This window comes from Xyrauchen texanus, chromosome 6, assembly GCF_025860055.1.
Source record: "Xyrauchen texanus isolate HMW12.3.18 chromosome 6, RBS_HiC_50CHRs, whole genome shotgun sequence".
Taxonomy (NCBI): domain Eukaryota; kingdom Metazoa; phylum Chordata; class Actinopteri; order Cypriniformes; family Catostomidae; genus Xyrauchen; species Xyrauchen texanus.
Window position 1 is genome coordinate 47,366,543 of NC_068281.1, and position 21,931 is coordinate 47,388,473.

A 21,931-nucleotide genomic window follows, 5' to 3' on the forward strand; every position below is an offset into this window, starting at 1 on the left:
TGTAGCATCCGTGTGCAAGGGAAAGCAAATATGTGGCAGATGCGGTGGAAACCACGAGTATGGCAAATGTGCAGAGGGGACAAAGCTGACATGTTGTAATTGTGGAGGAGAACATCTCAGCTTACCGCGGATGCGAGAAGCTTAATTTCAAATGGCCAAGAGTTTAAAAAGTATATTGATAAAGTTGGAAGAGAAACCTGATGTAATTTGTATACAGGAGACATGGTTAAAGCCACAGTTGGACTTTATTATAAAGGGATATACTGCTGTTAGGAGAGATAGAGAATATGGCAAAGGTGGAGGCGTTGTGACATTCGTACAAAATGGAATGAGTTATAAGGTTATACGTATAAGCACGGATCATGAATCAATTGCGATTAAGGTATGGACTAATAGAGGTAATATTGACATAATTACTATAATCCATGTGGGAAAATAAGTCTAGATATATTAGAGGATGTTGGAGGGCTATTGCAAGATAATGTGATATGGTGTGGGGTTTTCAATTCACATAATTCACTATGGGGCAGCAATAACAGGCAGTGTTGGCTCAGTGGTTAAGGCTCTTGGTTACTGACCAGAAGGTCAGGAGGTTTGAGCCCCAACACCACCAAGACACCCCTGATGGGCCCTTGAGCAAGGCCCTTGAACCTATCTGCTCCAGGGGTGCTGTATCATGGCTGACCCTGCACTCTGACCCCAGCTTAGCTGGGATATGTGAAAAATTAATAATTTTAATTAGATATGTATGTGTGACAATTGATCAATTTATTTTTATTATAACAGATTTAAATGGTTTAATAGTTGAAGAATTTATAGATAATCACTGTTTGGTATGTATTAATAATGGGGAAGGAACAAGATACAATAGTATGCAAAACACAGGGGCAGCGCTTGATCTAACACTTGTGTCTAGTCAAATAGCAGGTTTAAGCACATGGAATGTGATCAAACATACCACAATAGGAAGTGATCACTACCCTGTGGTAACTAAAGTTGGCATTGAAGGTTATTATGATAAGGGAAAGAAAATTCCCAGATGGAAAGTGGGAAATGCTAACTGGGATATTTTCCAAGAGATCAGTACAAACAGATTCAGGAAACTTAAAGAGGAGAACCAGACAGATGTAAACATATTCAATAGTAAAATAGTTAATGAGATTATTCAGTCTGCTGAGGAAACAATCCCTAAGAGTACAGGAACTAAACGGACCAAGAGTACCCTGGTGGAATGATAACTGTAGTAAAGCCATAAAAGCTAGGAATAAAGCATTTAGAGAACTCAAGAAACTTCATTCTCAGGATGCATTGATCCAGTATAAAAGGGCCTAAGCAATAGTAAGGAGGACTATAAGAATACAAAAACAAACATTTTGGAGGCAGTATTGTAGCACTATTGGAAGGGAAGTACAGCTGTCAGATGTGTGGGGCATGACTAGAAGAATGGGGGGGATTAGAAGAAATTATGAGAAACCAGTGTTGAACACTGGGAACAAAATGGCTGTCATTCATTTAGAAAAGGCGGAACTTCTTGCACAAACATTTGAAAGGGTTCATAGTTCATGTAATCTCACAGATAAGGCTAGGCAGTGTAGAAATAGAATCTTAATGGAGAATCCCAAAATAATAGACAAAAGAGAGGTGTCAGGAGATCCCATAGATCTACCGTTTAATATGTTTGAGCTAAGAAGAGCAATTACGAGTGCTCGTCAGACCACTCCAGGGAAAGATGGTGTATGTTATGGTGTTGGGATTGTTTAATAAAGTTTGGGATATTGGCCAACTTCCTTTAGCTTGGAAACAAGCAATAATAGTGCCCATTCCAAAACCAGGAAAAGATCAGTCAGACCCTTCTAGTTACAGACCTATTGCATTAACCTATTGCAAAATTATGGAACGAATAGTCACTGAACATTTAACATATTTCCTAGAGAGTAAAGCTCTTCTGTACTCATACCAAAGTGAGTTCCGTAGGGGTCGGAATACAATGGACTCAGTATTGTGCTTAGAATCAGACATCAGGAAAGCACAGACCAACAAAGAAGTATTGATAGCTGTATTCTTTGACGCAGAAAAAGCACATGATATGCTCTGGAAAGAAGGGTTACTTATTAAATTGAAGTCATTGAGTATTGGTGGTAGAACATATAATTGGGTTATTACATTTTTATTTGACAGGGAAATACAAGTAAGAGTAGGCGCAGAATATGCAGTGAATATAAGGTGGAGAATGGGACTCCGCAGGGTAGTGTGTGTAGCCCACTGTTATTCAACATAATGGTAAATGACATCTTCTCTCAGGTTGAACAAAGGGAAATCTTTGTACACAGATGACGGGGCTCTGTGGGTAAGAGGCTGCAATGTTTCGCACGTCAGTAAGAAAATGCAAGCTGCAATAATTGATGTGGAAAAATGGGCAAATAAATGGGGATTCAAATTATCTGTAGCAAAAACACAGGTGATTTGTTTCTCAAGGGGGCATAAAGTCACACCTATTTCCATGAAGTTATCACGAACAACCACTTGACCAAGTCAAAACAGTTAGATTTCTTGGGGTTTGGTTTGATGAGAAGCTCACATGGAATACTCATTTAGACAAAGTTAAGAACAAATGCAAAAAGGTCATCAATATACTACGTTGTCTGCCAGGACAAGAGTGGGGAGCAAGTAGAGCAGCTCTACAAAATATATACTGGGCACTCATGAGATCCGTTTTTGACTATGGATGTGTAGCGTACATGTCAGCAGCAGAATCAAACCTTAAGAAATGGGATGTATTACAAGCTCAGGCCTTGAGAATTTGCAGTGGATCATTCAGAACATCTCCGGTATCAGCAATGCAGGTGGAAATGGGAGAAATGCTGTTAAGGATCAGTCGAGTAAAGTTAATGCTGGCATACTGGGTTAATCTCCAGGGGCAATGTGATTCTCATCCTGCCAAGAGTCTTTTAATAGATTGCTGGGAACACAATGAGACAAATTTCACAAGTTTTGGGTGGGTTGGTGATGCAAAGGCAGAAGTCATAGGATTACGACAATTAGATTACAGCCCTACAGTGTCACAGTCTTCCATTCCTCCCTGGTTATTCCCAACACCAAGTGTAGACCTAAACATACAACAGGAATTCAAGGAAACGTCAAAGCAACGTCCAGAATGCAGCATAGTACAGAATTATTTTGATTTGCATTTTTCAGATTCCGTGTTTATATTCATAGATGGCTCCAAAGATCCTGATACAGGGCATGCAGGTGCAGCAGTTTATATCCCAGCAAGTGAGTCATATATTAAGAAAAGAATATCAGATCATATGTCAGTGTATACCACAGAATTGACTGCAATATTACTGGCCCTGCAGTGGATAGAAGAGTGGGAAACAAATAGTACTGTTATTGCATCTGATAGCTTGTCTGCACTTATGAGTATTACATCTCGCAAATCATCATTTAGATCAAATATCATCAATGACATATTCCATATATTGTACAGGATGGAGCTAAAGGGTTTATCCACATGCTTCCTTTGGGTTCCTGCTCATGTTGGTGTGGAGGGAAATAAGCAGGTGGATATTCTGGCCAAAGAAACACTCAAAATCAAACATGTAGACCTAAAAACCCCATTAACTAAAGATGAAGCTAAGACATTTATCAGGACATATGCACAGTCAGTATGGCAGGAGCATTGGGACAACAGTGAAACTAGAAGGCATCTATATAATGTACAGAGACATGTTGGTGCTGGGAGGACGGTGTGCTGGAAACGTAGGGAAGAAAATGTAATCACTCGTCTGAGAATAGTACATACAGGTCTCAACCTTTCGTTATATAAAATAGGCAAGCACCTAACTGGGAAATGTATATACATTGTAACAAACAGTTGAACATGTTTTCCTTCAGTGTAGGAGATACACTATCAAGAGGGAACGCCTCTTTCAGTCATTACGGAAGGCAAAACATCATGATGTCTGATTTAGATAAAATAATTACATTTTTGTTTTGTTTGTTTTGTTTATTTTATTTATTTCCTGCTTAATCTCTCGTTCCACACTCCAGTCCAGTTGGTGGCGGTAATGCACCATTAAACTGGTTAGCCAACCGCCATTAAACACTAAAGAAGAAGTGTCACACAAGACACATCTCATGATGGGTAAAAGCAAAGAGCTGTGTCAAGACCTTCGCAACCTAATTGTTGCAAAACATAACGATGGCATTGGCTATAGGTGCATTTCTAAGCCTCTGAATGTTCCAATGAGCACTGTTGGGGCCATAATACGGAAGTGGAAAGACAATCATTTCACCATAAATTTGCCTCGACCAGGTGCTCCTCGCAAGATTTCTGACAGAGGAGTGAAAAGAATAATCAGAAGAGTTGTCCAAGAGCCAAGGACCACTTGTGGAGAGCTTCAAAAAGACCTGCAGTTAGCAGGTACTGTTGTCTCAAAGATAACAGTAAGTAATGCACTCCACCGCCGTGGCCTGTATGCACACTCACAACGCAAGACTCCATTGCTGAAAAAAAAAGCATGTTGAAGCTCGTTTAAAGTTTGCTGCACAACATTTGGAAAAGCCAGTGAAATATTGGGAGAATAGAGTGTGGTCAGATGAGAGCAAAATTGAACTGTTTGGATGCCATAATACACACCATGTTTGGAGGAGAAACGGCACTGCACATCACCCTAAAAACACTATACCAAAAGTGAAGTTTGGAGGTGGGAACATCATGGGGTGGGGCTGCTTTTCAGCAAATGGTACTGGCAAACTTCACATAATTGAAGGAAGGATGAATGGGCAAATATACCGAGACATTCTTGACAAAAATCTGCTGCCATCTACCAGGATGATGAAGATGAAACGACGGTGGACATTTCAGCAAGACAATGATCCCAAACACATAGCCAAGGAAACTCTCCCAATTGGTTTCAAAGAAAGAAAATAAAGCTGCTAGAATGGCTCAGCCAATCACCTGACTTAAATCCCATTGAAAATCTATGGAAATAACTGAAGATCAAGATTCATAGAAGAGAACCTTAAAGATTTGAAGACTGTTTGTGTGGAAGAATGGGCCAAAATCAAACCAGAGCAATGCATGCGACTAGTTTCTCCATATAGGAGGCGTCTTGAAGCTGTCATTACCAACAAAGGCTTCTGTACAAAGTATTTAAATAAATATCAGTAAGCGTGTTCAATACTATTTCCCTGTGTCATTTCACATTATTACACATAACTTAATTTGCTGAGGTCATATGTCTTGGTTTCTTATGTATGGATTACTTGGGTTGTTACCAACATCTGGTGAAAATTTCATGTCAATAGCACCTTTGGAAATATATTTACTGAAATAAATTTTGACATGTTCAATACTTATTTCACCCGCAGTATATGTTGTTACATTAAAATTGTGTTATACTGCATTAAGTAAGTGTTGACCATGAAGACAAACTTTACTCACTAGGACAACTTTGGACAATGCTTTTTTAAATGCTTCTGTATACCAGTTCAATGGGCAAAACTCTTCCCACATGAAGTGCACACTTAAGGCTTCTCAATAGCATGAGTTGACAGATGTAACTTTAGATGTGATTCCCACATAGTTTTTTGCCACAATGATGGCTTTATTCCAGAGTGGTAATGCTGATGAAGTATAAAACAGCATTTTAACTCTTTCCACACTGAAGGGGTGTTAAAGGCTTCTCTCCAGTGTGAATCATCAAGTGACTCTTAAGGTGTACTTTGCGTGTGAAACTCTTTCTACACTGGGGGCATTTGAAAGGCCTCTCTCCGGTGTGCATTCTCAGGTGCCTCTCAAGAACTGATTTTCGTGCAAAACTCTTTCCACATTGATGGCATATAAAAGGCTTCTCTCCAGTGTGAATTCTCATGTGCTTTATAAGATCTCCTTTCCTTACAAACCTCTTTCCACACTGGGCACATTTAAAACGCCTCTCCCCAGTGTGAATCATCATGTGACTCTTAAGGTGTCCTTTTTGTGTGAAACTCTTTCCACACTGAGTGCATGTGAAAGGCTTCTCTCCGGTGTGAATTCTCAGGTGCTTTTTTAGAACTGCTTTGAGTGCAAAACTCTTTCCACATTGAGGGCATGTAAAATGCCTCTCTCCAGTGTGAATAATCATGTGACTCTTAAGGTGTCCTTTTTGTGTGAAACTCTTTCCACACTGAGTGCACGTGAAAGGCTTCTCTCCTGTGTGAATTCTCAGGTGCTTTTTTAGAACTGCTTTGAGTGCAAAACTCTTTCCACATTGAGTGCATGTGAAAGGCCTCTCTCCAGTGTGAATCATCATATGACTTTTAAGGTGTTCTTTATTTGTGAAACTCTTTCCACACTGAGGGCATGTGAAAGGCCTCTCTCCTGTGTGAATTCTCAGGTGCTTCTTAAGAACTCCTTTTACTGCAAAACTCTTTCCACATTGAGCACATGAAAATGGCTTCTCTCCAGTGTGAATTATCATGTGACTCTTAAGGTGTCCATTTTGTATAAAACTCTTTCCACACTGAGTGCATGTGAAAGACTTCTCTCCAGAGTGAATTCTCAGGTGCTTTTTGAGAACTGTTCTGAGTGCAAAACTCTTTCCACATTGAGCGCATGTAAATGGCTTCTCTCCAGTGTGAATTATTATGTGACTCTTAAGGTGTCCTTTTTGCGTAAAACACTTTCCACACTGAGTGCATGTGAAAGGCTTCTCTCCGGTGTGAATTCTCAGGTGCTTTTGAAGAACTGCTTTGAGTGCAAAACTTTTTCCACATTGAGGGCAAGTGAAGGTTTTTTTGACTCTTGTTCTTGGAGTTCTTTTTTTTGAGAAATTAGTTTTCATCTGTGAGCAACTAGAAGATTTTTCACCAAAAATGAAATCACATATGTCATTCTGATGTTTCTCCTCCACATCATTCAGTTGTTGACTTTCCACTTTTACTTCCATAAGGTCTGAAATGAAAAGAAAATAGAAACAAATGTGAAACATGAAATACAGTTGAACTGCCCTTTAATGACAGTAAGCAGTGGAGGCCAATTGTACATTTTTATGTTCTCTTACGAGAGGTTCTCTCGTATTGCGTAAGCTAGCTTACGCTACGGGAAAGATTAATCTTTTCTGAGATATTGATGCCAAAAAATTATCCTTAATTTTGTATCCATTGTCAACGCAGTGCGGCAGCTGCACACCTTGAGCGGGCTAGCTAGCGAGCTCATTGGTTGCTCTGCGGCAACTGCTGCAGCCTACAGACGAGCTTGGGCGAACTCTCATCCAATGAGAGGCGTCCGCGCGCTCACTGCATCAAAGCCCGCTAAAAAGGGCGTGACTAGAGTGCATATAAGCGTAGTTCGTAGGCTGGAACCCTGATTTTCATCTCTTCAGCGAAGCTCTTCGCATCTCTGAACTGGAAGCTGCGTAGCCGTTCGAAGGGCATCTAGCAAGCGTGGACAGCTTCGAAGAAGCCGGCCGTCTTCGCCACCTTCAGCCATCCTGCGAGCTACGCCATCCGGCGACGTATCCTTTTTAGAGCAAGCTAAGTTCCTCAGCGAACTTCACAAAAGAGTATCGGCGTCTTTTTAAAGATGCCTCGCACTTCCTGCGGCTCATGCCGCGCTCCTCTCAGCGCCGGAGACCGACACATCATCTGCGCTCTCTGCCTGGGACTGGGGCATGCAGAGCTGCGCCCTCGCTGGCGGCGGATGCGACCTCTGCGAGGAGCTTCCGATGTCGACCCTCGCGGGCTCGACTCGAAGTATGCAAAACCGAGCTGCGCGCGCCTTCTGTTTCGCCAGCGCGGAGAAGCGCCGCTCCCAAAGGCTGCGGAACCGGTTTTAGAAGCGACTGTCTCGCCGGAGCCCCTCCCTCGAGCATCGTGTTCACCCTCCCGCCCCGGGGCCGCGCAGTTGCTGCCGGCGGCCGCACTGCTGCCACCTCGGAGAGCGAGGCGGAGGACAAAGGCTGCTGTTCCATCATGGCTTCGGACAGCGAGGAGTGGTCACAAGCCTCCTCAGCGGCCCAGGAATCCAGCAGGACCAGCGCCGGGTCGAAGGGAACTGATACACCTCCTCAACCGCCAACCGCCTCGGGCTCAGTGGTCACCGCCCCTGAGCAGGCTCCCAACAGACTCGGCGGCTGTTTTCTTCAAAGCCGTCACGCGCGGCGCCAGCGGCCGGACGCTCCTTCCTGCGGAACTCCACGCCGAGCTCTCTAAATCGTGGAGCAGCGCCTCTCTCGGCCAGGACTCGATCCCATGTCTCCACCGCTCTCGCTTCAGTGGATGGCGCCGCCGAGAAGGGCTACTCTTCCATCCCCCCAGTCGAGGATTCGGTAGCAGCACACCTTTGCCCGCCCTCCGCGAGATGGCGGTCTAAACCAGTGCTCCCGTCTAAGGCCTGCAGAACTACTTCCGCCTGTGTTGGCCACGCCTATTCCGCTGCCGGCCAAGCCGCATCTGCTCTGCATTCCATGGCCATCTTGCAGATCCTCCAAGCGGACCTTCTTCGGGAGTGGGATGAGAGAGGCAGGCACCCAGAGGCTGTTACAGATCTAAGGAGCACGACGGACCTCGCCCTTCGCGCCACCAAAGCTGCAGCCCAAGCTATAGGGAAGTGCATGGCCTCGCTGACTGTAACCGAGAGACACCTGTGGCTAACGCTAGCCAACATGGGAGAAACTGACGCTCCACGTTCCTCAGCGCGCGCTCTCTCCGTCCGGTCTCTTCGGTTCCGCGGTAAGTGGCATTGTTGACCGTTTTCGGAAGTCCAGAAAGCCACCCAAGCCATGAACCTCTTCCTGCCTCGCCGCGCTAGCTCCTCTGCAGGCAGCCCACGTAACCAGCCTCCTGCACGAGCATCTTCACAGCGCCCAGCTCAACAAAGCCAGACTTCCCAGCGCCGACAGAGCGGCCGCCCCAGATCGGCTCAGACAGCCGCCGTAGACCACCGCCCCCGTGGGCCTCGGCCTAAGATTGCGCTGAAACCTGAACAACCGAAGTCCTCCTAGGCTTGTTGAACAAGCGGCGACTCAGTCCGCCGTGGCGGACCACCGTCAAAGCTTAGCCCCTGTCAGTCCCCTTCTCTCAGGCTACTGCAGTGGTGAATTTAGCAGCCAACAAGCCGGTGACACTGCCGGCTTGCCTGCACTCAAGCGCCGTTTTCACGGCGACCCAAATAAATCTTGTAAAGAGCAAACATGTCTTATGTGTAGAAAATGTGCCCACAACCCTGTGTTAAGCCCCTACACACAAGCATAACACATCCCGTGCCCCTATCAGAGCACGCTCTCATAAAGCGGTTACAAACCGCTCGGCGTCAGTCAATGAAGACGCCCACAAATGCGTCTTGTGCGCCCATTCTCTGGCGCTCTGTCACCACGACCAGCCCTATGTGTGAAAGCGTGCCCACAATCCAGTGTTCACTTCTGCACACAAGCACTGCATGTCTCGTGTCCCCACCAGACGCAGCTCACATAAAGCGATTCACGAACAGCTCAAGCGCTAGAGTCAATAAATGCGCCCACGAATACGCCCATTCTCTGCCCGCTCTGTTACACGGCCAGCAAACATTCCTCTGTGTGTAAGTCCGTGCCCATGACTATGCTTACGCATCACGTAACAGATGTGACTCTTTCCCCATTCATTCCAATCGGAAGTCACTCACAAAACAGCCTGTTCATGCTGTCTGCGAGCAATCATGCATAAACACACTAAGCGCGCTCACACATTTTGTTCGGTGCTCTGTGTGCGGCAATCAGAGCGAATTGGCCATTCACCCTCTAGCGTTACAGCTTCAAAGCGTGGGAAGCTATTCCAGGGATATCCAAGTGGGTGTTAAGCACAATACAACAGGGCTATTTGCTACAATTCGATCGCCGCCCTCCTCGCTTCAGAGCGCGGCTCGAAACCACTGTGAACACGGAAGCTTAGCGTGCATGCTTCGTTCAGAAATAGCAAGCCTTCTGTGCAAAAGGGCCATAGAAAGTGCCACCCTCTCTGGCGAGTCGGGGCATTACAGCCGTTATTTTCTTGTTCCCAAGAAAGGCGGCAGCCTCAGACCCATATTAGATCTCAGGGTTTTGAACAAGGTGCTTGCAAAAGACCGTTCAAAATGCTTACAATCAGGAAACTCCTCGCGCATGTGCGCCAGGGGACTGGTTTATTTCTCTCGATCTGAAAGATGCATACTTTCAGATTCAGATAAATCCCTGTCACAGGCCATTCTTGAGATTCGCCTTCGACGGCCAGGTTTATCAATACACCGTCCTTCCGTTTGGCCTGTCCTTAGCACCCCGTACTTTCATGAAGTGCATGGATGCGGCGCACGCACCCCTGCGGAGTCAGGGTTTGCGAATTCTGAACTATTTGGACGACTGGCTGATTATGGCTCAGTCACATATGGAGCTTCTGTCTCACAGAGCAGTTCTCCTCAGCCATCTGAACAGTTTAGGTCTTGCAGTCAATTGGACCAAGAGCTCACTACAGCCCAGTCAGACAATTTCCTTCCTTGGGATAGAACTAGACTCCGTGGCAATGGCGGCTCAGCTTATCTACACAGCGCAGCGCCATGTTCAGCGACTAGCGCATCTTTTCAGATGAACAGCCTCACGCCTCTGAAGAAATTCCAGAGAGTGCTAGGTTACATGGCCTCAGCCGCAGCAGTACTTCAGCTGGGTTTTACTGCACATCGCCCGCTTCAGCATTGGCTAAGCACCCAGCGTCTCGCCGGGCTTGGGCCACAGGCCGCCAGCCCATCAAGGTGACTCAGACCTGTATTTCAGCTCTGCAGCCTTGGACAGTGGCCAAGTGGTATCAGCGAGGAGTGACAATGGGAGCTGTATCTCGCCGAAAAGTCATCTCGACAGGCAGCGTCCAACACGGGTTGGGCGCGGTCTCGCGAGAGCTCTCCGGTTTTGGCCTATGGTCAGTTCAGGAAAAGCTCCTTCACATAAATTGTCTGGAAATGATAGCGGTCGATGCTGGCGCTCGTGCGCTTTCTCCCGGTCATTCAGGGTCACCGCGTCCTGGTCCGTTCGGACAACAGATCTGTGGTATCCTACCTAAACCGTCAGGGCGGTGTCAGATCCAGGAACCTTTTCCATCTGGCGGAGCGCATACTGAGTTGGTCCCAGTGCCACCTGCGCTCGCTGAGGGCGACGCGCGTGCCAGGCCACCTGAGCGGCGGCCCGGACAGACTGTCCAGAGACAATATTCCCCAGGGGAATGGTCCTGCACGCTCAAACAGTCCAGGCGTTATGGCACCTATTCGGCAGAGCAGAGATAGACCTCATTGCGTCAGAAGAGAACTCTCACTGCCCGATATTTTTCTCAGCGAGGACACGCTGGCCCAGGACTGGCCCAGGCGCCCGCTTTCGCCTTCCCCGTCTGCGCTATTGCCACAGGTAATGCAGAGGATCAGGAAGCAGCGTCACTCGGTGCTCCTCATAGCCCAGCGTTGGGAGAATCAGACATGGTTCCGGAGCTTACGCAGCTGTCACTGACAGCGCCGTGGCCCATCCCAGTGAGAGCAGATCTCCTCTCTCAAGCTCGCGGCACAATCTGGCACCCCCACCCAGAGCTGGGCTGCATGCGTGGGTGATCAGCGACTACCCGTCGCTCTGCCAGAAGGAGTAATAAATACCATTATACACGCTAGAGCCCCTTCCACAAGAAGACTCTATCGTCAAAATGGTCTGTGTTCTCAAAATGGTGCACCGACAGAGACCTGGACTCGCGGACATGTGGGGTGTACGTCGCTGCTCGTATTTCTACAAGAGCTGCTGGATAAGGGCAGATCCCCATCCACGCTCAAAGTGTATGTGGCAGCCGTTGCGGCGTTAGCTGAACCCCTGCACGGCCAGTCATGGGGAAAAAGCGAGCTGGTCATCCGCTTCCTTAGGGGAGCTAGAAGGATGAACCCCAGCGCCCCCATCGGTTCCTATCTGGGATCTTTCTATAGTTCTCGAAACTATGAAAGCCCCCCTTCGAACCACTTCAATCCGTGGATTTGAAATACCTTTCACTCAAAACCGTTTTTCTGACTGCCCTGTCATCAGTCAAGCGTGTGGGAGACCTTCACGCGCTGTCTGTCAGCTGCGTGTCTTGAGTTTGGACCAAGTGACTCCAAGGTCATTTTAAAACCTAGACACGGCTATGTTCCCAAGGTGATCGGTACTCCTTTCAGAGCACAGGTCATTTCCCTATCGGCGCTACCAGCATCCGATAGCGAGCGCGACGCCAATCTCCTTTGCCCAGTCAGAGCACTGAGATTGTATACGCGCGCTCCGCCGCTTTCAGGCGCTCTGAGCAGCTTTTCGTTTAGTTCGGAGGGTGCACCAAAGGTCTCGCCGCCTCGAAACAGACACTATCTAGATGGATAGTGGACGCTATTGCTGCTGCATAAGCGTCAAAAGACCTGCCATGCCCGTTGGGCATTAGGGCTCACTCCACTAGAGGCATGGCATCCTCGTGGGCATGGTCCAGCGGGATTCCCATTCACGACATATGTGTGGCAGCGGGATGGACTTCCCCCTCCACATTTGTCAGCTTTTACAATATGGAAGTGCCCGCTCTGCAGGCAAAACTACTAGCGGTTTAATACGCTACAGCTCCCCTGGTGAGCTGCACTGATGGGACACATTCCACACAGACCGGCACCACCGCTCTGTCGTTCCCTTCCCACTATGTGCTTATATATTACACAAACACTGACCCGCATTCTTGCCGGCCAAATCTTATTTCCCCACTCATAAGGGCTCCCGGGTTCCCCTTAATTCCCTGGGGCTCATACAGTGGATGCTTGGCGCCTGGCGATGACAATGGGTTCCGTAGCGTAAGCTAGCTTACGCATATCTGAGAGAACCTCTTGTAAGAGAACGTATCGGTTACCTAACGTAACCTCGGTTCTCTCTAGATGAGGGAGCAGTATTGCGTAGCTGGCGTGCTTCGCGCCCACGGCGACTTTTCAGCTTCAGTCAATGAAAACCAGGGTTCCAGCCTCACGAACTACGCTTATATGCACTCTAGTCACGCCCTTTTGGCGGGCTTTGATGCAGTGAGCGCGGGCGCCTCTCATTGGATCGCGAGTTCAGCCCAAGCTCGTCTATAGGCTGCAGCAGTTGCCGCAGAGCAAACAATGAGCTCGCTAGCTAGCACGCTCAAGGTCTGCAGCTGCCGCACTGCGTTGACAATGGATACAAAATTAAGGATAATTTTTTGGCTTCAATATCTCAGAAAAGATGAATCTTTCCCGTAGCGTAAGCTAGCTTACGCAATACTCGTTCCCTCATCTAGAGAGAACCGAGGTTACGTTAGGTAACCGATACGTTTTCTTTGATATGCAGAAGTTTAGTTCAGCTTATGTTCATAAAATACTACTTATGGTAATATATAATAATGGTTTTACTTGTTTGCAGCAAATTTGCCACTTGTTATTTTCACATGCAAATGAGCTTTTGATTGGCCGCCAATGTTTGCAGCTCTTCGCCGGTGGTGGTGAACCTCCAACAAACCTTTGGCAACAATGGACAATTTGCTGCAAGTTTGCCGCAAAGCTCAGTTGCATGTGAAAATTATCAGTGCCGAATTTACAGCAAGATTGCGGCAAATTTGCCATGAACTCTCGAGAGCTTAACTGTAATTTTACTTGTTCTATGATTTTCGAACTAAAGCTGCCAGGTCTAGCAAACTGTCTGAAGCTTTGTCACCTCAATTTATTTTAATAGTCATTGTAAATAATTAAGGGTGGACACCAACCTCTTTGTTCCTCAGTATCTTCACGTTTCATTATCAGCGTCTCTGGATAACTCAAGTCTTCAATCTCCTCTTTAACAGACTTCATTTTTGCAACAGTATGTCAGTAGATTTCAGTGGTTACACTTGGGGTTATTCCACCTTATATGCCAACTTATTCCTCTTTCTTCACCTGTTGGATGATGGGAATATTTCCAGCATTTATAAGTGAAAAACAGTGGGAGGGGCTTCAGTGAAGATGCAAATTTGGATTGCTTTGAGGGTGTTAATTGGTGATTTTGTAGGCTTATTTTTTAAATGTTTAAGTGCTATATAAAACCAAATACCTCACTGATTCTTGAGATAAGGGACAAAACATGTTTATTAGTTTTTATTTTTTAATACTTAATTAGTCTGAAATGGATACAAAAGTATCAGCTAACGAACCATGTAAGGGAACAAGTTTTATAAAAATGCTTTTTTCACTTCATATATCTTACTGTAATTTGTAAACTCCGTCAGACACACAAAAAGCATGCTATATTAATTTGATCCCCTCAACAAGAGTGTAAAGTCTATAATTATCTAATAATTGTTTTCAGTAAAGAAGTTGAGATAAAATACATTTTATTTTTAAAAAAAATCTGTATTTGTATTTGACAATTTTAGATTTTTCCATCTTAACCACTGCTGCTTCCGAAACCACGAATTGTCACAGTATGTACTGTATTTGATGAAGGAAAAAGAAAGCAGTATGTTCTTTTAGGTATGCATGCGAGTAGTAGATTTTGGATATATTTCATCCGGGTACGTGGGCATTGACCCGAATATATGACTTAAGAACAACAACCGTGAAAACCGTTCAGGTTTTGTTAAACAAGCACTCAGGGAACAATTATCTTGGTATATATAGCACTTACAGTTGAGAAGAGCCGTCCAACTTGCGATGTTTCTTTTCCCTTTTTCACCCAATTTGGAATGCCCAATTCGCTTTTAAATCCTCATGGTTGCACAGTGACTCAATCCGTGTGGCGGAGGACAAATCTCAACTTCTTCCGCGTCTGAGAGCGTCAACCTGCTCATCTTTATCACATGGCTTGTTTAGTGCATTGCCACGGAAACATAGCGTGTGTGGAGGCTTAACACCATTCACCGCAGCATCCACGCTCAATTCACCACGTGCCCCGTCGAGAACAAACCACATTATAGTGCCCACAAGGAGGTTACCTGTAAAATGTTTGGTGACAAATGCTGTACATACATCCCGGGTCACACTGATGATGATGGAGAATTCACAAAAGTATTAAAAGAAATGGATAGGTTGAATAAATAGTTAGCAGATAACGCCGGTCATCAGGGAATTTGGGGACATTTTTTCAATATGTTTGGGTGGTTCGCACCCTGGATGTCTTCCAATATATCGATTGGTGTATGCATTATACTTATGTTATTATTTGGCCCATGTTTGCTACAATTACTAATGCAAAAGTTGAATGTGATGATAAGCAGGCATAATATCGCTACGCGACATTGCCCACATTGATCCTGAAAGGATCACGTAGCCTTCTCAACCAACTTCAGTATTAGGTATACGCAATACCTAATACTGAAGTTGGTTGAGAAGGCTACGTGATCCTTTCAGGATCAAAGTGGGCAATGTGAAATTATTAAGGCTTCTCAACAACTTCTCTGGGTGATGTAGCTTGCTGTGTCATTACAAAGCACAGCTACCCCTTGTAAGAATAGGATGTTTTCTGTAGGAATTGGTTTCCTGTCTCTGTACTCTCACGTTTCACTTGTAGCTCAAACATGTATGTCATCCCCAAATAAGGTAAAGAACTATTTAATTGGTGGGGGTCCAATGGAATGTGGTTTTTCTGGACCATATAACAAAGTGCTGAACAATAAACTTTGAAGAAGGATCTGATAGCATTGGGTGTCTGTGTCATTTCTTTCTTCCCTCAACTGAGCCGCATCGAGACGGGGATTGCAGATCAACAAAATAAATTAAATACATTGGATGACAAAATTATAACATTACCCCATGTGATTCTACCCTCCCTAGCAACCGGGCCAATTTGGTTGCTACCCAGGTCCCCTCGCTGTTCTTTTAAATTCAGCATTTTGAACATGACGTCACCTCAGCTCCAGAGGTATTATGGGATCGGAATCTCACTGGAAATAGTAGGTCATCTGTGAACTTCTCGCTTACTGCTTCATGAATACTTTGGACTCATCATACTACTCCATTGGCATACTGTTTTTGGCATACTATATAGTAGGGAAGTTTGGATTGAACACATGTGTTTTAGACTGGAGCCATTTAGTTTTTTCCTCAGTTGCAGCTGTCTCTATAACCTAAACGCCGAAATTTATCCCACATTTCTAACAGAAATGATCACAATGGGAAAATGGAAATTATGGAGTTGACCGCAGAGACTTCAACATTGTTAATTTAAAATAAAAATATATATAAAACTCGCCAGACCTACTGTTGCATCCACCATGAGCAAGAAGTGAAAAAGGGGTCCTCCGAGTTATAGCTGACCATGACATTGTTTGATTTCTTCACAAATATAAAAGAAAAATGTATTGATGCAAAGTGACAACTTTGATGGACAATTGTTTTATGTAAAATATTATTTAAAGTTTACTTTATGTAATGTTTGATATTGTACAGATCCTAACCTTTTATTTTAGATTTATATTTATGAATTTGTTGCATGTCTAAACACTGTTTGACAGTTTAACATTGTGACCTTCCTGAGGTTGGAAATTTTCCAGTATTTTTATAATGATTTTATTTTATTATTATTGTATGTAGAACATGTTTTGTCATTATCTCAAGAATCAGTGACCTATTAATATCAATAAAAAATGATCTCAATAGTAATCTCTACCTGTAACTTTTTATTTAGGTGTATTGTGTTTAAATATACTGTAGTGTGCACATTTGGTTTAAATTTACCTTTTTCAATAAATATTTTACTGTGTTGTTTCCAAAGCTAGACAGCAAGCTAAACATTTTGGAAAAAAGGTTACTCAAGACTATATTCACTTGAATTTAATGGAAGTTATCATATATCTTTTTTCTTTCGTTTTTTTTTTTTTAAGGCAAACAGACAACAAAACAAAATAAACTACTCAATGTACATGCATTAGGAGCTTCATTCAACACTCAAAGAAGACATTGTTTACAGGCAGACTCCTTAAGACAATTTTCTTCAGAATAACACTTTTAAAATACAAATTATCATGGCCTATTAAACGGAATTGTGCTTAATGTTAAAATGATCAACTTTACATTACTTACAGACAAACAGTATCTCAGGAAAGGCATAAAAGAAAATATTTGTTGCACAGAAATGCAGCCCTTTTCTCTGCAAACTACTTCCTGCTGGAACCGAAAAAGGATGGCAAATGGCCGTACGACTGGTCGAAAAAAGGATTTCAAAATAAGAGTCCTGTACGAGCGAGCAGCACACTTACCACATTGCAGCGTTACTTGTGTCACTATTGATACAACCCTGTAACTGACAAACACTTTAAGAAGTATTTTTCTCAGAAAGTAGAACTACTATTTCTGTCACTGGTCTCTAGAAGGTTTTGACAGACCCTTGTTTTGCAACTTTTACTTTGCATACGTTTGCATCTGTGAAGAGTTGACAATGATTCCCACAGGCCACGCATTCCTTAGTCTTTGAGCAATACAATATCACCAAAATTGTGATGCATCTGGTGTGTCGATAATCACGTGTTGTTTATGGTGGCATGCTTTCTATTTATAGGTGCATTCGGCATGGCAGAGATGAGTAGCGTCTAGTTACATTAATAAACAAGCCTTTCAGAATAATCAGCTGAGGTTTGACTTTATTAAGAGTAAATGTATCAAACATAAACAGCTAGTTTGTAGAAAACAAGAGAGGAAACTTCATTTAAATAGCCTTTCCACCAGTTATTGAAGGCTTACTCAACTATTTCCATTAATCAAAAACCAATTAAACATCAATAAAACAAAGTGAATACAAATAACCTTCTCATTATTACATTGTTATTCTGCTGAACACTGTCTCTCTTGCGCTTTATAGTTTAATATGTGTGTTTGCTTCTGTATGCATAAAACTGTGTATAAAAAGATCATCGGTTGCATACTCAACAATCACTCATGCTCACACATTATTTCGGTTTGGTGGAATTCTGTTGACTAAAAGGTAGATCTCTGTTTTTGCCAGGACATGTACAGAGCAGAGTGTCAGTGCATACAGCCTGTACAACACCTCTGTCTTCTCACATGTTTAATGAGCTTCAAGTACCAGAGCTGTGTATATAGCAGGACATTTTAACATTATCAGAAATCACCAACATTTTTGCAATAATGTTAAAGAAATAACACGGTAAAAAGGTTAATTCCATCACTCTAACATCAATGACAGCAAATCTGTTACATAATTGTTATACAAGGTCATTTCAATCCATTTCAGGGCATTTTTCTTTATGTTCTTTAACTGGTGTTATTATTCGCTATATAATGTTGTGTTGCATTAAAGTGTTGTCCCTGAAGATGATCTTTGCTCCCTATGACAACTTTGGACAATGCTTTTTAAATGCTTCTGTGAAATTTGTCCCACGTGAAGCAAGTGGTGTGGCTTCTCTCCAGTATGTACTCTCTCATAAGCTTTCAGGGTTCCTGAGGCTGTAAAACTCGTTCCTTAAAAAGAACACATGTAATGCTTCTTGAGTTGTTGCATTTTGCTGCACTGATGACACTTATGGCTTTAGTCCAGAGTGAGAGTGCTGATGAATTATGAGATAGCCAGCATATTTGAAACTCTTTCCACACTGAAGACATGTGAAAGGCTTGTCTATAGAGTGAATTCTCAGGTGCCTTTCAAGATCTCCTTTTATTGCGAAAGATTTTCCACACTGAGTGCATGCGAAAGGCTTCTCTCTAGAGTGAAATCTCAGGTGCCTCTTAAGAACTGCGTTCCGTGTAAAACTCTTTCCACACTGAGGGCATGTGTATGGCCTCTCTCCTGTGTGAATTCTCAGGTGCACCTCAAGTTCTCTTTTAAGTGCAAAACTCATTCCACATTGAGAGCACGTAAAAGGCCTCTCTCCAGTGTGAATCATCACGTGACTCTTCAGGTATCCTTTTTGTGTGAAACTCTTTCCACACCGAAGGCATGTGAAAGGCTTCTCTCCAGTGTGAACTCTCAGGTGCTTCTTAAGAACTGCTTTTCGTGCAAAACTCTTTCCGCATTGAGAGCATATGAAAGGCTTCTCTCCGGTGTGAATTGCCATATGACTCCTAAGGTGTGCTTTTTGTGCAAAACTCTTTCCACATTGAGAGCATATGAAAGGCTTCTCTCCGGTGTGAATTCTCATATGACTTCTAAGGTGTGCTTTTCGTGCAAAACTGTTTCCGCACTGAGAGCATGTAAACGGCTTCTCTCCTGTGTGAATTTTCATATGACTCATAAGGTGTGCTTTTCGTGCAAAACTCTTCCCACATTGAAGGCATGTGAAAGGCTTCTCTCCAGAGTGAAGTTTTAAGTGAATGTTAAGATTTCTTCTGCAAATGAAACTCTTTCCACACTGAGGGCATGTAAATGATTTTTTGGTTGTTTTCTGTGAGCAACTAGAATATTTTTCATCAAAAATGAAATCAGATTTATCATTCAGATTTTTCTCCACCTCATCATTCAGTTCTTGGCTTTCCTCTTTCACTTCCATCAAGTCTAAAATGAACATAGTAAATTGTGATAAATGTGAAACAATCAATATATTTTAACCGTAATTTGATTTTAGGCCAGATCTAAAGGACTATTTGAAACTTTGCCACCTTAAGGTTCCTCAATAATCATTGTGAAGAATCAAGAATGGACACCAACCTCTTTGTTCCTCAGTATCTTCATGTTTCACTATCAATGGCTCTGAATCACTCAAGTCTTCTTTCTCCTCTTTAATGGACTTCATTTTTGCAACATGTCAGTAGACTTCAGTTGTTGTTACACTTGTAGTTGTTCCTCTTTATATTCCACCTTCACCTGTATGATGATGGGAATAGTTCCAGTATTTATGAGGGAATTTACAATGGGAGGGGGTTCACTGAAGGTGTTGGTGATGTTGTAATTTATTCTGAAAATGTAATTTTCTTCAAATAAGCAACAAATACCTAGGTATCCCTTTAGATAATCACATAAGTAGTTTCTACATTAAATTTGTTATTTAGCTGAACTGTGGTTAAATATGTTTTTTTACATTTGGTTTAAATTGACCTTTTTTAATATTCAGATTTTAAAATAGATCTTACTGTCCTCACTATGCATTGCTTTGCAGAGCTAGACAGCAAGCTAACATTTTGAATGTATTCCAGTAATCACTCAAGACAAGTTTTCTTGACCTGATATATATATATATATAGATATATATATATATATATATATATATATATATATATATATATACCAATCAGCCACAACATTAAAACCACCTGCCTAATATTGTGTTGGTCCCACCTCGTGCCACCAAAACAGCACCAACCCTCATCTCAGAATAACATTCTGAGACTATATTATTTTTGCCACAATTGTACAGAGCGGTTATCTGAGTTACTGTAGACTTTGTCATTTCGAACCAGTCTGGCCACTCTCTGTTGACCCCTCTCATCAACAAGGCATTTCCATCCACAGAACTGCCACTCACTGGATGTTTTTTTTAGTTTTTGGTACCATTCTGAATAAATTCTAGAGACTGTTGTGTGTGAAAATCCCAAGAGATCAGCAGTTACAGAAATACTCAAACCAGCCCGTCTGGCACCAACAATCATGCCACGGTCCAAATCACTGAGATCACATTTTTCACCATTCTGATGGTTGATGTGAACATTAACTTAAGCTCCTGACCCGTATCTGAATTATTTTATGCACTGCTCCAACACGGTTGGCTGATTAGATAATCACATAGATGATTGTTGGTGCCAGACGGGCTGGTTTGAGTATTTCTGTAATAATTGGTCTCCTGGGATTTTCACACACAACAGCCTTTATAGTTTACTCAGAATGGTGCCAAAAACAAAAAAACATACATGATATGCGAGGTCAACAGAGAATGGCCAGACTGGTTTGAACTGACAATGTCCACAGTAACTCAGATAACCACTCTGTACTCATCACAATTGTGGTGAGAAGAATATAATCTCAGAATAGTGGGTTGACTCTGTTTTGGCAACCCTACACAATATTAGGCAGGTGATTTAAATGGTGTGGCTGATAGGTATATGTGTGTGTGTGTGTGTGTGTGTGTGTGTGTGTGTGTGTGTGTGTATATATAGTAAAATTACACGAAGACATCAAATCAAAATATTCTAATCAGTCTACATGTAGGAACTACATGCAGCACTCAAATAAGATAATTACTAAGGAAAATACAAATTTTCCTGGCCTAGTGAATAAAATTGTTTTATTGTTAAAATAATCAACTTTATATTACTTACAGACAAACAGTATCTCAGGAAAGGTGTAAAAGAAAATATTTGCTGCACAGAAATGCAGCCCTTTTCTCCGCAAACTACTTCCTGCTGGAACTGAACAAAATGGCAGTACAATGACTTCAAGACAATGATTTCAAAATAAGAGTCCCGCATAAGAGAGCAGCACACTTACAACCTGGCAGCATTCCTTGTGCCACTATTGATGCAGAATAACTGTAACACTCTCCTTTAATTGACAATCCTTTTAAGAAGTATTTTCCTCAGACATTAGAACTACAATTTCTGTCACTGGCCTCAAGAAGGTTTTGACAGACCCTTGTTTTGCAAATTTCACTTCCACTTTACACACTTCCACTTTACATGTTTATACATAAAACAATTTAAACTGATTCAAAAATAGTGACTCCTTTATAAATATTAACATAACAGGCTTATATCTGACTTTCTACAGGTACAAGCAGCAAGTAACCTAGTCAAATGAATAGCGTTTCTGGTTATTACATGTAAAATTAAAGCGTCTGTCTACTTAATTTCTATTGCATCCACTTGGTTTGGAATAAAGAAAGCAATCATTGTGCGATCTGCCATGACTGATGTAGGTTCAGCACACGAGAGCTAAATACAGCTAAATGCATTACTGACAAATTGCATGTTTTGGAAGAACATTTTATACCATTTCAGTAACAACTCCTGTATCTACCCCTTTCTGTTAATGCACACCATACTCTT

At 43.0% G+C, this 21,931-nt stretch overlaps 1 protein-coding gene across 1 annotated transcript; it reads right to left on the reverse strand.

The window, feature by feature from the left end:
- Positions 1-4,098: 4,098 nt before the first annotated feature.
- On the reverse strand, positions 4,099-21,290 carry LOC127645741 (oocyte zinc finger protein XlCOF6-like). Its single transcript, XM_052129403.1, has 6 exons — positions 21,206-21,290; positions 19,602-19,757; positions 18,485-19,448; positions 18,024-18,028; positions 5,686-6,937; positions 4,099-4,105 (listed from the first exon to the last, which is right to left on the reverse strand). Exons 2-6 carry the CDS (start codon positions 19,684-19,686, stop codon positions 4,099-4,101), a joined length of 2,313 nt encoding a protein of 770 aa, XP_051985363.1. The 5' UTR covers positions 19,687-19,757; positions 21,206-21,290.
- Between the last annotated feature and the right edge of the window lie 641 nt (positions 21,291-21,931).

Excerpts from the sequence above, each read along its gene's own strand:
- LOC127645741 (XM_052129403.1), bottom strand. The coding sequence starts at position 19,686 with ATGAAGTCCATTAAAGAGGAGAAAGAAGACTTGAGTGATTCAGAGCCA. Across the intron at positions 19,449-19,601 it reads AGATACTGAGGAACAAAGAG|ACTTGATGGAAGTGAAAGAG; the intron begins GTTGGTGTCCAT and ends TGTTCATTTTAG.